This window comes from Maylandia zebra, linkage group LG13 (genome assembly GCF_041146795.1).
Source record: "Maylandia zebra isolate NMK-2024a linkage group LG13, Mzebra_GT3a, whole genome shotgun sequence".
In the NCBI taxonomy this organism is placed as follows: Eukaryota; Metazoa; Chordata; class Actinopteri; order Cichliformes; family Cichlidae; genus Maylandia; species Maylandia zebra.
This window is the reverse complement of record NC_135179.1, coordinates 10321341-10335868: the sequence shown is the minus strand read 5'-3', so window position 1 is coordinate 10335868 and position 14528 is coordinate 10321341. Positions and strand designations below refer to the sequence as shown.

Here is a 14528-nt window from a genome sequence, read left to right as displayed (position 1 = left end):
CAGTATAAGCGGTTAATGCACATACAGGGAGTGCAGAATTATTAGGCAAGTTGTATTTTTGAGGAATAATCTTATTATTGAACAACAACCATGTTCTCAATGAACCCAAAAAACTCATTAATATCAAAGCTGAATGTTTTTGGAAGTAGTTTTTAGTTTGTTTTTAGTTTTAGCTATTTTAGGGGGATATCTGTGTGTGCAGGTGACTATTACTGTGCATAATTATTAGGCAACTTAACAAAAAACAAATATATACCCTTTTCAATTATTTATTTTTACCAGTGAAACCAATATAACATCTCCACATTCACAAATATACATTTCTGACATTCAAAAACAAAACAAAAACAAATCAGCGACCAATATAGCCACCTTTCTTTGCAAGGACACTCAAAAGCCTGCCATCCATGGATTCTGTCAGTGTTTTGATCTGTTCACCATCAACATTGCGTGCAGCAGCAACCACAGCCTCCCAGACACTGTTCAGAGAGGTGTACTGTTTTCCCTCCTTGTAAATCTCACATTTGATGATGGACCACAGGTTCTCAATGGGGTTCAGATCAGGTGAACAAGGTGGCCATGTCATTAGTTTTTCTTCTTTTATATCCTTTCTTGCCAGCCACGCTGTGGAGTACTTGGATGCGTGTGATGGAGCATTGTCCTGCATGAACATCATGTTTTTCTTGAAGGATGCAGACTTCTTCCTGTACCACTGCTTGAAGAAGGTGTCTTCCAGAAACTGGCAGTAGGACTGGGAATTGAGCTTAACTCCATCCTCAACCCGAAAAGGCCCCACAAGCTCATCTTTGATGATACCAGCCCAAACCAGTACTCCACCTCCACCTTGCTGGTGTCTGAGTCGGACTGGAGCTCTCTGCCCTTTACCAATCCAGCCACGGGCCCATCCATCTGGCCCATCAAGACTCCCTCTCATTTCATCAGTCCATAAAACCTTAGAAAAACCAGTCTTGAGATATTTCTTGGCCCAGTCTTGACGTTTCAGCTTGTGTGTCTTGTTCAGTGGTGGTCGTCTTTCAGCCTGTCTTACCTTGGCCATGTCTCTGAGTATTGCACACCTTGTGCTTTTGGGCACTCCAGTGATGTTGCAGCTCTGAAATATGGCCAAACTGGTGGCAAGTGGCATCTTGGCAGCTGCACGCTTGACTTTTCTCAGTTCATGGGCAGTTATTTTGCGCCTTGGTTTTTCCACACGCTTCTTGCGACCCTGTTGACTATTTTGAATGAAACGCTTGATTGTTCGATGATCACGCTTCAGAAGCTTTGCAATTTTGAGACTGCTGCATCCCTCTGCAAGATATCTCACTATTTTTGACTTTTCTGAGCCTGTCAAGTCCTTCTTTTGACCCATTTTGCCAAAGGAAAGGACGTTGCCTAATAATTATGCACACCTGATATAGGGTGTTGATGTCATTAGACCACACCCCTTCTCATTACAGAGATGCACATCACCTAATATGCTTAATTGGTAGTAGGCTTTCGAGCCTATACAGCTTGGAGTAAGACAACATGCATGAAGAGGATGATGTGGACAAAATACTCATTTGCCTAATAATTTTGCACTCCCTGTATTTAGTGAACCTAAAATCTTTTGTAAAGCTTAGTAGTCTGAACTTAAATCACATCTATTTTTTGAGAGGGAGACATATTTTTCTGGATGTTGTGAGACCTTGAGCCTTGTCGAATTGCCACACGCTCACTCCATGTTTTGTCTTTGCAGAGAGAAGATACTCTAGTGTTGTTCTCAGCTATGCTGTACGAATGTGTGACGCAGGAGTGTCCAGAGATGCTGCCCACATATATTGCTATCGAGCAGGTAACGCAAACGCACAGATTATGTGAGAGAGAGACGACTCTTCCCTGTCAGTACATTTTAGCAATTGTAAAGCAATTAAACAACCAAGTAACAGTAACACAAACGTTCCAGAAAAGAAATTCCATGAAATGAAATACTAGTGTGTGTCAGGTTGGCTTAAGTTTTAAATGACTAAGTGAAATGAACTGAAAAAATATTTACCTTAAAGTTAGAAAATTCATTTACAAACACATAATATTCTTTGAATCATGGTTATCAAAAATCTAGACCAATAACAGGATATAACTACGTATATACATCATACAAATGTGTATATATATCAGATAAATTGGAAGGTGTATTAGAATGTTAAGTGGCCTTTCCTACTTTTTAGTTTTACCTGTTGTATTTAAAGTTCCTTTGTCTCATACCACAGAATCTTTATAGCCTGTTTTTCCCCTGGAGTACAGAGTTTTGCTTTGTTTTTTAAAATACAAATTCATACAGAAATAAAGCTGTGGCTAACAAACCACAAAAAAAATAAGCTAATGTCCTAATCAAATAATTTTGCAAGGTTTTTAAATGTCCACTGGTAGATACGCCTGACAGACCTTCAGTAAGTGCTCTACATCTGTTAAGACACATGAACACATTGCCTTTGCTGGTGTCTCTCAGGCAGTGTCAGCTCTGCGTCGGGGTGATTTGCTGCAGACCTTTCCCTTGTGGCAGTTGCGTCTGGTAGTGGAACTGTGGGACAGCAGGATGCAGCGAGGTCCTGCGAACCGCCGCGACACCCTGCTTACCTCTGAATTTCTGCCGGTCATGAAGAATGCGGTGGATGCCACACTCGACAGCTGGCTCAAAGGTGAAGAGAGATTACATGTTCAGAACTTTTCTTTAATTGGGTCCATAGTTTTATTTTGGGGTTTTTTGGACAAAGACACATTTTGCAGCTTTTCCTCCGTAAACCACAAGTGTTGAATTTGTATTTTTCATTGAGATAGAAGAAGAAACCAGTTCAAATGAAGGAGGCCATCTTTAGACTGAGAAACCAGAGTAAATCTATTAGAGAGGAACCACTTTAGGAGTGACCAGACAATCAATCCGGTGCATTCTTGAAACAGATGAATGCACTGGCCACCTCAGCAACACCCAAAGGCCTAAAAGAGCACAGAAGATAACTAAAGTACATAATGACGGAATTATTTCGGTGGTTAAGAAAAAAAACAACAACTTCACAACAGGGCTGTACTTGAAAGAATAACCTGAACCATAGGATATCATAACCCAAAGCACAGGATGACCTGACCCGAAGGATAAAGCAAGAGAAATCTAAGACTTTCTCAAGGCAATGGGATATTATTCAATGGTCAAGTTAGTCATCTGATCTTAACCTTGTAGAGCTTGCTTTTCAGTTATCAGTAAGGAAGCTGACTAAATATTAACTGATAATTTATGGCAAAGGGGTGGGATTAAATAAGTGTTTACTTCTTCCCACTCCCTTTCAACATGTAAATTAATCAAATAAAAAATTAATCAAAATTGAAGACAAAGCTGAACATAGAGACCCACAAACACACATTAGTTAAAGGCAGTTAGTAAACATCTAGCAGAGCATTTAAGGGGAAAGGGAATCCACTGTGACTGTGTGCAGAGGCATAACTACAAAAATGGTCTTCATTCAACAAATTGTGGGACTAACTGTAAGAGGGGTAATTCAAGGATTAATGAAGAGAGGTTAAATCTTACAAACCTTTAAACTAAAGAGTCTGTACTGAAACTAAAAATAGCCTAGTCAGGTCACAGAGGACTAATTGATAGTGTTTGATAAAAAATTTTAGCAGTTAAACCCAAGGTCACTAACTATATCTGCACTTAGTGTAGTTAATGATTAATCGAGATGTGTCAATCGTAAAAATTAATAATAAAAATGACTTATTTCATCCTGGATCAAACACTCAGGGTGCATTGCAGTCATGTATAAAAACTGTTTTATGTATAACAAGTACGCCCTACACCCCAAAAAAGCTGATGTTTTTTATGTGCGAAACAGGTCAGTTCCTGAGTTGAGGTTTTTGGTGTTTGCTTGCACAAACATCTGTCTTGCAAAGATCACATCTGTACCTAATTTCTTTTTACCCAAAGCGCTGCTGTTAAAATGTTAAGAAAGGAATGTTTCAACTCCAAATACATTCTTGACCAACAGAGATGGGACTTTCCTCTGTGCTGTGTAGCAAAGAATCTGTTTGCATTTCTTGCCTGGTTACACCACATTTAAACAGATGTAAAGCTGTGCTGAATGTGTTGGTAGAAGAAAGCACATGATGCGGGACAGATTGCTGTTTGCTGCTACAGATGTCTGATGTGGGTATCAATTGATGGTATCAACACGAGAACAACATGAAGAATGCTGAGCAAAGGCTCAGATGTCTTACCCTATTCAGTAACACATTTAGCAAACACAACTTCTGCTCACTGTGGGTCCTGCTCTGTCGAGTTGAAACGGTGTTAATAATTGTCTCTTATTCATTGAATAATAGATTTTTTTCAAGTGTTTCTTACAATATATATCAACAACGTCAGGGGGAATTTTTCAGATCTCAGGTTTTAGACTGTCCTGAATGCTCCATTTATTTATTCATTCATTCATTTATCTATCTGTATCCCCCTCCCTTTCATTCTTGAATTTCTATAATCTCCTTTCAGCTGCTCCTTTTGGAGTCGCCACAGTGGATCATCTGCCTCCATCTCATCCAATCCCTAGCGCCCTCCTCTGTCATAACAGACAGGGGAGGAGACACTCCCCATCTTCCACTACATCCATAAATCTTCTCTGTGGTCTTCCTCTTTTTCTCATCCTTTTTCTAACATATCCACAGTCCCTCTTCTGCGCATGTCCAAACCATCTAAATCTTGCCTCTTTAACTTTGCCCAGAACTTTTATAATGAAAGAGGATTTTCTTAATATGGTCATCTCAGAGACAGCTCTAACTGTGAGTACAGCAGCCACATTCACCTCTTTATGAAGGGCAGCCAATCAGAAAAAATGGTTAAAAGGAAGAGGAACTGCAAGGGCTTGTTTCAGGCATTGGCTGAACTGAGGCCCTGCATCAAGGCCTAGTATACAAAATATTATTATTTAGATTATTTAGAATTGTGAATCATAGAAAACTAATCTAACAGCATTCTCTGGTTTTGGTGTGCTTTGGATACCATCACCTTAGCCTCCAGTAAAACTGTGAAGAATCTTGGAGTCATTTTTGAGCAGGTTATGTCATTTAGTGTTCACATTAAGTAAAAATACAGAACTGCTTTCTTTCATCGACACAATCTCTCTAAAATTAGAAACATCCTTACTTAGGGTGAAAGCTACTTAATACATTTATTACTTCTACATGGGACTATTGTAATTCATTATTATCAGGTTGTTCTCAAAGTTCTCTGAAAAGCCTTAATCCAAAATAATGGAGCAAGAGTAGTGACACGGATTTTCTTCTATGGCTCCCTGTTAAATCTAAAATCTTTCTCAATTACAAGGTCTTCAATAATCCGCCAGCATGATATCGTAAAGATTTCCTCGTACTTCATTTTCCCGTCACTTTGCTCTCAGACTGCTGGCTTACTTGTGGCTCCTAGAATTTCTAAAAGTAAAATCATAGGCAGAGCCTCCAGCTATTATGGACCTCTCATGTGGAAGCAGCTGCCAGTCTCCCATAATTTGGGAGACAGGCATCATCATTAAAAGGGGGTTGTTTTTACTGTTGCCTACTGCTTGTGCATAGGGGATTATCTGATTGGTGCAGTTTTCTCTGTAATAATGTGGGTGACCTTTGTTTTTCATATTGTTCTGTTTGATTAAAATAGAGTTGAGTGGAGCAGGAATTGGCGCAATAGTCCACTTTAAGGACAATGTGACAAGTTGTATGAGAGAGAATCAGAAGGCCACCATATGACAGGTGTCAGCTGAGGAAAGTCAGCTGTTAGCTAGACATTCTTCAAAAGCAATCAGGTTTTTTTTTCTACTGATAAACAAGCTTGACATTAGATGCATTAATATCAGCAAGTATAGACTCTGTGAACACATAACATGTATAGATAGATAATAGATATAGATCTAGTGAGCATTTATTTTTGCAGTGCCTGCATGTGACAAAGAGTTGGCTCTGCTGAGCAGCAGTGTCACATGCCGAGTATTTCACAGGCAGGATGTGTTTCAGCTTGTTTTCCTGTAATGGGTGTAGCACATTAATGTCATAGTTTAGAAGTTAACCAGCCTGTGTATATACTTAAACAAACACGCATTCCATCACAGAAATTGCACACACAAGTACACTAACACACCCACATGGTAATAAATGCACAATAAGCAGCGTGGGAAACAGGTGAAGTAGTTGGATGGGACTGCATTCAAGAAATAATTCAAACATGCCTTTACTTTTATGTTTTGTGACGCCTCTCGCCTCTGGCAGACAGCTGAAAGGAAATCCAAACTAGCTTGACCTCAAGCATCGGGAATGTGAAGTTCTCTGGAACTCAACCATGAATGAAATATGTATCAAGAGCTTGCTTGTTATTTTTATGATTCTTGTTTCAACCCTTGTATCTTTCTGAGAAGTGACTGCATGCAGCAGTGAATTCATTCATAAAAGATACTGAGGTACACAAGAAGTCACAGATATTTCCCAATGGGATTCTTTGAATTTCATGCAATACTAAAAGGGACCATTATCAATTAAAGATTAGTTTTGAATTGTGTTTTTAGAAAATGTAAGGAAATTCAGCAGCATAGGACTTATTTTTCTGAGACCTTTTCTCACACAACTGTTCTGAGAGAGATGGAGATTTCCACCCTTAAAATCACCAGGGGCATTTCCTGTTGAAATATATTTAAGGATGCGTGCATAGCCTGGGGACAGAAACACATTTCTACAGTCTTGTGACATGATTACACAGTTTTGAGGTAAATTGGCTTGCTTGAAAGTAAATCAAGGCGTGACTTTGCATGCCACATGCAGCAAATGTGCAGAACTGCATATTTGCCACATGGCTTGCTGACACGACGCACATTCCAGATAGCAACGAGTAAAGTTTTGTTTTTACATCAAGGCCACGGAGGGCAAACCATGAATCTGTTGTTCTATCTGCTGTCACCTTGGCTAAAGTGGAACTGTAAACAGAGTTTAAATACTGCCTGTTGAACAGCTGCTGCTTTGCCTTTAAGCAGCCTTTTATTACTCCAGTTTCAGTGCAGAACTGTCCTTCATAAAGTCCTTGGCTTTCGCCAGATCACTGGTGCTAAGCGTCAGTCGGACCTAATAGTTCCAGAGGGATAACAAGCAGATATCCTCTTTTGGGATAGTGAAAACTATGGGTCCTCTGGTTTTAGGCACAAAAATCACTTTTTTTTTCTGTTTTTAGTTTTCTTTTGTTCATTCATTCAGTGTCTGTAATCCACATTGGCTCACTCTACCATGTATGAGCAAAGAAGACAAAAACATGACAGGTATCAGGTTTCAAAAAAGAAAGAAATAAAGAATGGAAAAAGGCATTTTCTAGTAAGATAATTGATTACCGGTATAAGCTTAAAAAAAAAAAGTAAATAAAAAAAATATCTGTGTCTTCTCTCATCAAATATCTGTTTTCTTTCCTAGAAAACAGCTCTGTGTTGAGGACCTACATGAAGGGAGAGGCACTCTCAAAGGACACCCAATCGATCATGTTGGCCTGCTTCTTGGTGTACCGGTCAATCCCCTACCTCAAGAACGCACACACACAGCTGGAGGGTAAGACAAACATACGCTCACATGAAACTGCATTTGTACTTTTGCATATAAACATCCAGCATGCTGTTGACAGCATCAAGAATTTACCTCTATGACTTAGATCGCTACAATGTAACTAAGAGGGGGAAAGTAGCATTTCTACCATCATGATTGATTGATTGATTGATTGATTGAATCTTTATTTTGAACATGTTGAAAAAGTACAACAAAATAGAATTAAAAGAGACAAATGAACAAAGCAAAACAAAAGGAAAACGAGCAACCACAACTCCAAATAACGTCCATGTTCAAAAAGGAGCAGGAAGAAGCATAAGCTTATTTAATCCCACCCCTTTTCCACTATCTAGTATCAATAGACTACAGAAATACCTCCTTGCAATTACATTATATGTCATGTGTATTTATTTATTTTTTTTAATATATATACATATATGTTTCTATCTATCCATACATCTATCATACAGAACTTGAAACCATTGTACAAAAAAAATTCATATGATGAAAACTGCACACTTGTTTAAGGCTTTATTCTTTCACATGCAGGCTGCAGCTCACTTGGGGACTTACTGTTACTTAGCAGCCAGTTGGGCATCCCTTTGAGAGATTTGCTGAGGCTCGTACCTGTCCTTCTGGGTTCTGCATCTGGACCACACACACTGCTGGGATTTCCACTGCAAGCATTTTGATTGTGATTCTCAGAACTCGTAAATGGGCTGGTATCCTCTCAGAGAAACACTTCAAAGCCTTGCACTGCTGGCACCCGTGGGACTGATTTTCTACCTGTAACAGCTGCAAACAGGTGCAGCACGTGGGACAAAATGTGAGCATTAGACATCTTTTGTCTAAATGCAGCATGGCTGCCTTGAATGGAGAAGAACTGACTTTTTCCCTCTGAGGCTCTAGGAAATGAAATAACTAAAGTAATTATCTTTGTAACATATTTGTATTTAGGTTGGGTTTTTTTAATGGTATAAAAAAGGTTTAGGCTGCAGTAATCGTGCAGTTTAACCTTTTCAGATGGTTACTCAGAATTCCAGTGGCAGATAGAACAGAATGAACTGATCATTATAATTCAGCTGTTGTCATATACTAGTTTTCAAGCTGAGTTCAGTCCACTGGGTTGAGTGAACATGAAAAGACAGAAAAGGCAATAAAAAGCAGAAGTACCTGCACACTCCATGAATACTGTTTTTATTCTGTGGCTTAATGTGGGTGAATGAGACTCCTCAACATAATCAGGACATCATCTGCCTTATTGTTTCCTCTTTTTTAGATCTCATTATGTCCACCACTTTGAAGATACTCTTTTTGAAAATGCTGCTGCATTTCCTGTGTTTTTATGTTTCTGACAAAGACCAGTTGCTTACTGCTCATTAAACCCTCACAAGAACTGCATTCATCTTTTTTGATGTGTTGTTGCCAGTGTCCGTCATGCTTGTTTATTTAGCTCAGATCTTACTTTTGTGGTGCCAGCCTTGCATCAGTGTGGATAAGATAAAGGTCGCTTTTTAAGTGATGCGTGAAACAAAATGGTCTGTGTTGTTTCAGGTGTCCTGCCACATGAAAGAAATCCCCTGATCTTCCAGTGATAGTTTTGTAGTAAAGCAATGTCCTCCACAGGTGGGGCTCAGTTTGCTAGTTATTTGCACTGTTACTTGCTTTAGTTTGCTTTGTGAATCTTTACACCAACACAGAAACTGTGATATGGCCTGAGAACGTGAGGTCAGCATCTAATCCTCTAAATTTTTGCCTTTATTTAACCAAACCATAACTCATAAAACTGTGGAGGTAATCTGAACGGTCAGGTTAAAATGTGCTAGTAGTAACAAAAAAAACACAATTTCTTATGAAGTAAGTTATGCTGGTGTTTTCTTGAAGACATTTACAGATTTTTGTGTTTCTGTTGGATATTTGATGCTGAGCTTAGCCAGAAAATCTGACACCCCAGACTGGGACTTTCCTTTGCAGTTCATGACTGTAGCATAAGTGCTTAAAAATGCACTACTGCATGTAGTGGTGGAAATCCGAGTTAGTGAAAACTAACTGACCATTTCTTGACGCTTTTCTCTTCCAAAGTGCTCACGGAGTCAGATTTCTATAAAACAGTTTCACCAACAATGAGCAGAAATAAATTTTATATAAATGAAACGGGTAAAGACAGAAATTTGGAACAAAACTTAACTGATGTATATCTTAATGATGATAATACTAACTGTGTTGGATATATCGAAATAAAAATTTGGAGAAAAATAGTAAATAGATTTCATTAAAAGACTTTAAGGGACTGTAAGGTCACTAATCCTCACATTAATAAGCTGCAACAGTGGCTCAGTGTGGTTCCCAGATGCTTTTTCTGTAGTTGCTGGAGTGCCATCAGGTTTTACGTTTTATTATCAAACTAGCCTAGTTATGGTTGTCTATTCAAATGTGGATTCATTGCAAACAAGACCTTTTCAATACCCATTTTGTTCAAATTTAAATAAATATATCCAGCTGCAGCCCACATCCAAAGCAACATTACACTTCCTGTTTACAACTCCCAAAGAGATGTTATTAAATCAATACTAACCCCTTTGTTCATGTTTTTCTATCAATATCTGGATATGTTTCTCTTCCACAATGTGTGTGTGTCCCAGTATTATAGGTGGAAAAAACCCCACTTTAGCCTTTAAACTCTCAGAAAACTCTTGGATTTTGATTCCCAGCTGAGTATGGAAATCTTAATGTCATGTAGTTCCTGTGTGGGAGGGTTTGCAGTATGTGTTTAGCTCAGTCTTAGATCATTTCTAACCAACAGCTCTAAGAACATTCCAGAGCAAATGGAAAACATCCGAGCAAACAAGTGGCCCACACCCACCTCATAGAGCTGCAACACACAGAGCATGCTAGCATCAAACTCTTCAGATAATATAGTGAAGTTGTAGTTTTCTATTTTTCAGCAAATTCTTGCTTCCATTTGCAAAAGTTGTAGACGAGTCAAACTTTCCAGCTTCCAACAAATGCCAGTCATTTCACTTATATTTTGTTAATTGAGTCATTATCCACAGATAAGACAGGTTATAATAAAGGACCAACAAGTGTTCTATTTTTTTAATTTACTCTTCCTCATTCTGAGGCTACATGCTATGGTTTGGGCGGACAAAACACAGGATTTCAGGCATCTGTTAAGCACTCCTTTGGCTGGTCCACCCACATTTAAACACCATTGTGTTTCCTACTGTGCTAAACAAGTCTTTTCCGATGGTTTAAACCTTGAAAAGGCTCTAAAATAGCAACCAGACGTGACTTGCATAGCTTTGAAGGATGAAAAGACATTTTCAGGGCCACGACTGAAGATGTGGAGTTTTATTTTGCTCAAGAAGACAATTGTGGTCATTCTATTATGTCTTTCTAAAATATTTCCTGGCTTTTATCTGAATTTGTCTGAACTGTTTGGGTGGATATGGTGCTTGAGTCTCCTTAAACACTAGTTCCTTTTCCCATCACAATGAGGCCCTTTCTTTAAAGAGACATAATATTAAAAACCACCTTTGTTGGTTAGCTTCTGTGTGCATAGGAACCCATGAGGATTTGGACACTGACATGATTTTTGTAACTGTACCTCTTTACATCACCACAGTGGATTTCCAACAAGATTTGATGGAAATGCAGACTCTCCGCTTTAATTAAATGGTTTAACAAAAGTGTCTTAATAATGTTTGTATTCATTTGAGTCATTTTTATACATCGTCCCTCATTTTCAGAGGCTGAGACATGATTCCTCATGTCATGTATTGAGGCATCTTTAAGTCAGAGCTTTGACTAGGCTTCTCCAAAATCCTCATTTAGATTGTTTTTCTTTTGTTTGTTTGTTTTTGTTTTTTTTGAGTAACTGAAAAAAATGTAGACTTTCTGGTATGTTTCGGATCATTGTTCTGCTGCATAACCCACATGTGTTTGAGCTTCAGGGCACAAACTGACCGACCAATGGAAGTCTTCCTCAATTGATCTTCATTTCATTGCAGTTGCTAAATCAACATTGAAATTTATTATCCTTTAATGGGGCTTTCAAAAGCTCATTGTCCAAATACTTACCTACCCGAACATTGGCAAGGGACTTTTTTTTTCTGCTTCCAGCTTTGAATGTTTTTCCACATGTGTTTGTGTTTTGTTTTGTTTTCCACCAGGCTTTTAAAGTGGGCTCTGCTCATATGGGAAAGAGTATTTGGTTGTTTTTTGTTGCCATGTCCCACAAATAAGACCTTACAAGTTTCCCAATCCCCCTAACATATGATGATATTGTTAACCAGTGGTAACTAATTTCTAAAGCTAACCCATGGAGAATTGTCTCTCAGGTCTACTGATTTAGTTACTTGTTGCTCACGGTTTTGGTTTAAAAATGACACAAAATGAAGCTCCCTAGTGATGGAGTATTTAGCAGCAGATGGACAGCTATTGATAATGCGTAATGGGTAATAGATAATGACATGGGTATTTCCCAGTGGGAAATGATAATGAAACAGAAAGTATCTTGCTAATAAATATTTGATCATGAGTAATGAGAGAAATTTCCCTCAGGAAACAATATTGGCTCACTAATAATGAATGCATCCTTGTCTGCTGAACATGTGAATTAGTTGCTTGTAACATGTTAACCATGGTGTGCTTTTAAGCTAATTATAATCAATGTTAGCTTGCTATGTTGACCCTAAGAGAGAAATTAAATGCAGCTTGCACCCTTCCTGCATGTTTATTTATTTAGTTTTCACATTCATACTTACTGTTTCAAATTATCAAACAAATTGTAATAGTAGACAAAGATGAACCTAGTAAATACAAAATGCAGTACCACTCTTGGCAACAAAAACTGCAATCAAGCATTGTGATAACTGCCAATGAGTATTGCTCATCACTGTGGAGGAATTTTGGTCCACCCTTCTTTTTAGAATTATTATTAATTCAGCCTCATTGGAAGGTTTTCCAGCATGAATGACCTAACCTCACATTGAGGCATCTTTAAGTTAGTGCTTTGACTAGGCCACTCCAAAATCCTCATTTAGATTGTTTGTTGAGCAACTCAGAGGTGGACTTTCTGGTATGTTTCGGATCATTGTTTGCTACATAACCCAAGTATGTTTAAGTTTCAGGGCACAAACTGATGGACCAATGGAAGTCTTCCTCAAATGGTCTTCATTTCATTGCAGTTGCTTCTCCTTCAGGATTTCTAGTTGAGGGCAATATTTATCCTTCCATCAGCTATGGCAAGTTGTCCAGGTCCTGAGGCAGCAATGCCCCGGAACATCACGTTACCATCGCCATGTTTTACTCTTGGTTTGATGAACTCCATTTTTGCCTGATCTCTTTCTTATTGTCGGATCATGAATACTGACCTTAACTGAGGCAAGTGAGGCCCGCAGTTTTTTAGATGTTTTTCTGAGTTCCTTTGGGATCCCTTGGAATAATTTTGGTAGATTTTCGACTCTTGGGAAGGTACACAATGTTCTAGTTTTTCTCTATTTGTAGATGATGGTTCACTGGAGTCCCAAAGTTTTAGAAATGGCTTTGCAACCATTTGCATCTGTTCTGGAGTTCCTTTAGCTTGTGGCATGATGTGTTGAGTTCTGAGATCGTTTAATCTGCTTCATGATTTCAGACAGGTTCTATTTAAGCGGTTTCTTGGTTCAGCAGGTCTGGCAGTAATCAGGCATGGGCGAGGCTAGCCACACTGAACTCTGCTTTCCCCAATATGTGGTGGTGTGGATGCTTTTTTCCCCCTTAATAAATGTAATGATCTATTTTCTTGGGTTATCTTAGTGTTATATATATTTTTTTGATTATCTGAAGCACAAAAGTCTGGCAAATATGCAAAAAATAAGTAGTCAAGAAGGGGAAAATTTTTCCTTTTTTTTTTTTTTTTTTTTTTTTACACCCCTGTAAGTGTGGAGCTGGTAAACAACAATATAAATAGTAAAACTATTTCTAAACTGATGACAACTGTTGACTTGCTCCTTATCTGCAATAACTCCTGTAAGATTAGTGTGAAAGAACTCTGTTCTTGCATGCCAACAATGCCACCCATGTAGCATTGTGTTTGACTGGTATCTAGTAACACACAGTGTAATTTGTAAGCTAACCAGGCACCCAGTGTCTGTGCTGCATGTTTAGCTGGCTGATTATATGCATGTGGTTTCCTGGAAACGCATGCTGGTTCAGTCAACACGTCTTAACAAACATTCCAGAGAAAAGTCACATGATGTTAATCAGTAAACAGAGCCCAGGAACCGGAACTGGGATGGCCTGTGGATGTCTGTCAGATGATGAAGGTCTCGTGGTTTTAATAGTCCTCAAGTCTCGACTGAAGGCTGTTTAAATGACTGTACTTCTTTCTTGAACTTCCTTGTATCCCTACTGTTATGATGCTGCAGGGCCACATGTGCTCTTGCAGAATAGTAGGCATCCCACATTTTCTGGGTGGGTAATGTCTCATGGTTACAGAGAAACTTTGTTTTGAACATTACAGCATGTGAATTGCTGTGGGAGTGTATTCTTTTGCAGAAAATCTGTGTTTAGATCTTATCTCACAGGTTTTCCTCTGAATTTCACACATACAATGCAGTGTATGCCTGCCTTAGATATCCAGTTCAAATTAAACAGTCACAAAGAAACTAAAGTCTTCTTTAACTGGTCTTCATGTCATTGCGGTTGCTAAATAAAAAATAACAGCAGATAATACTCAAACAGAAAGCATGTTTCAGTGTGACTCACTTCACCTGCGGCCCAAGCAACATCTTGTCACCATCTCTCTGAGATGGCGAAGAGATGTGGAAGAAAAGTAACCAGTCCAGACAAAACCAAAAATTCTGAATGTCCTGTAGTATAGATCAAAGAAAAGAGTGCAGAAGGTTGATTAAGGGTATATAACTAATCACTATTCTAACTGGATATGCATGACA

General features: G+C 38.6%; 1 protein-coding gene across 1 annotated transcript in view; it reads left to right on the top strand.

Annotated features, from left to right (window-relative positions):
• anapc1 (anaphase promoting complex subunit 1) overlaps positions 1–12316 on the top strand; it is a 62395-nt gene extending 50079 nt beyond the window's left edge. The window contains exons 50-53 of the mRNA XM_014411584.3: positions 1739–1834; positions 2489–2678; positions 7465–7596; positions 8140–12316. Coding sequence (XP_014267070.3) covers positions 1739–1834; positions 2489–2678; positions 7465–7596; positions 8140–8282 — 561 coding nt within the window. The 3' untranslated portion in view covers positions 8283–12316. The remainder of the gene's footprint in view (positions 1–1738; positions 1835–2488; positions 2679–7464; positions 7597–8139) is intronic.
• Positions 12317–14528: the final 2212 nt, after the last annotated feature.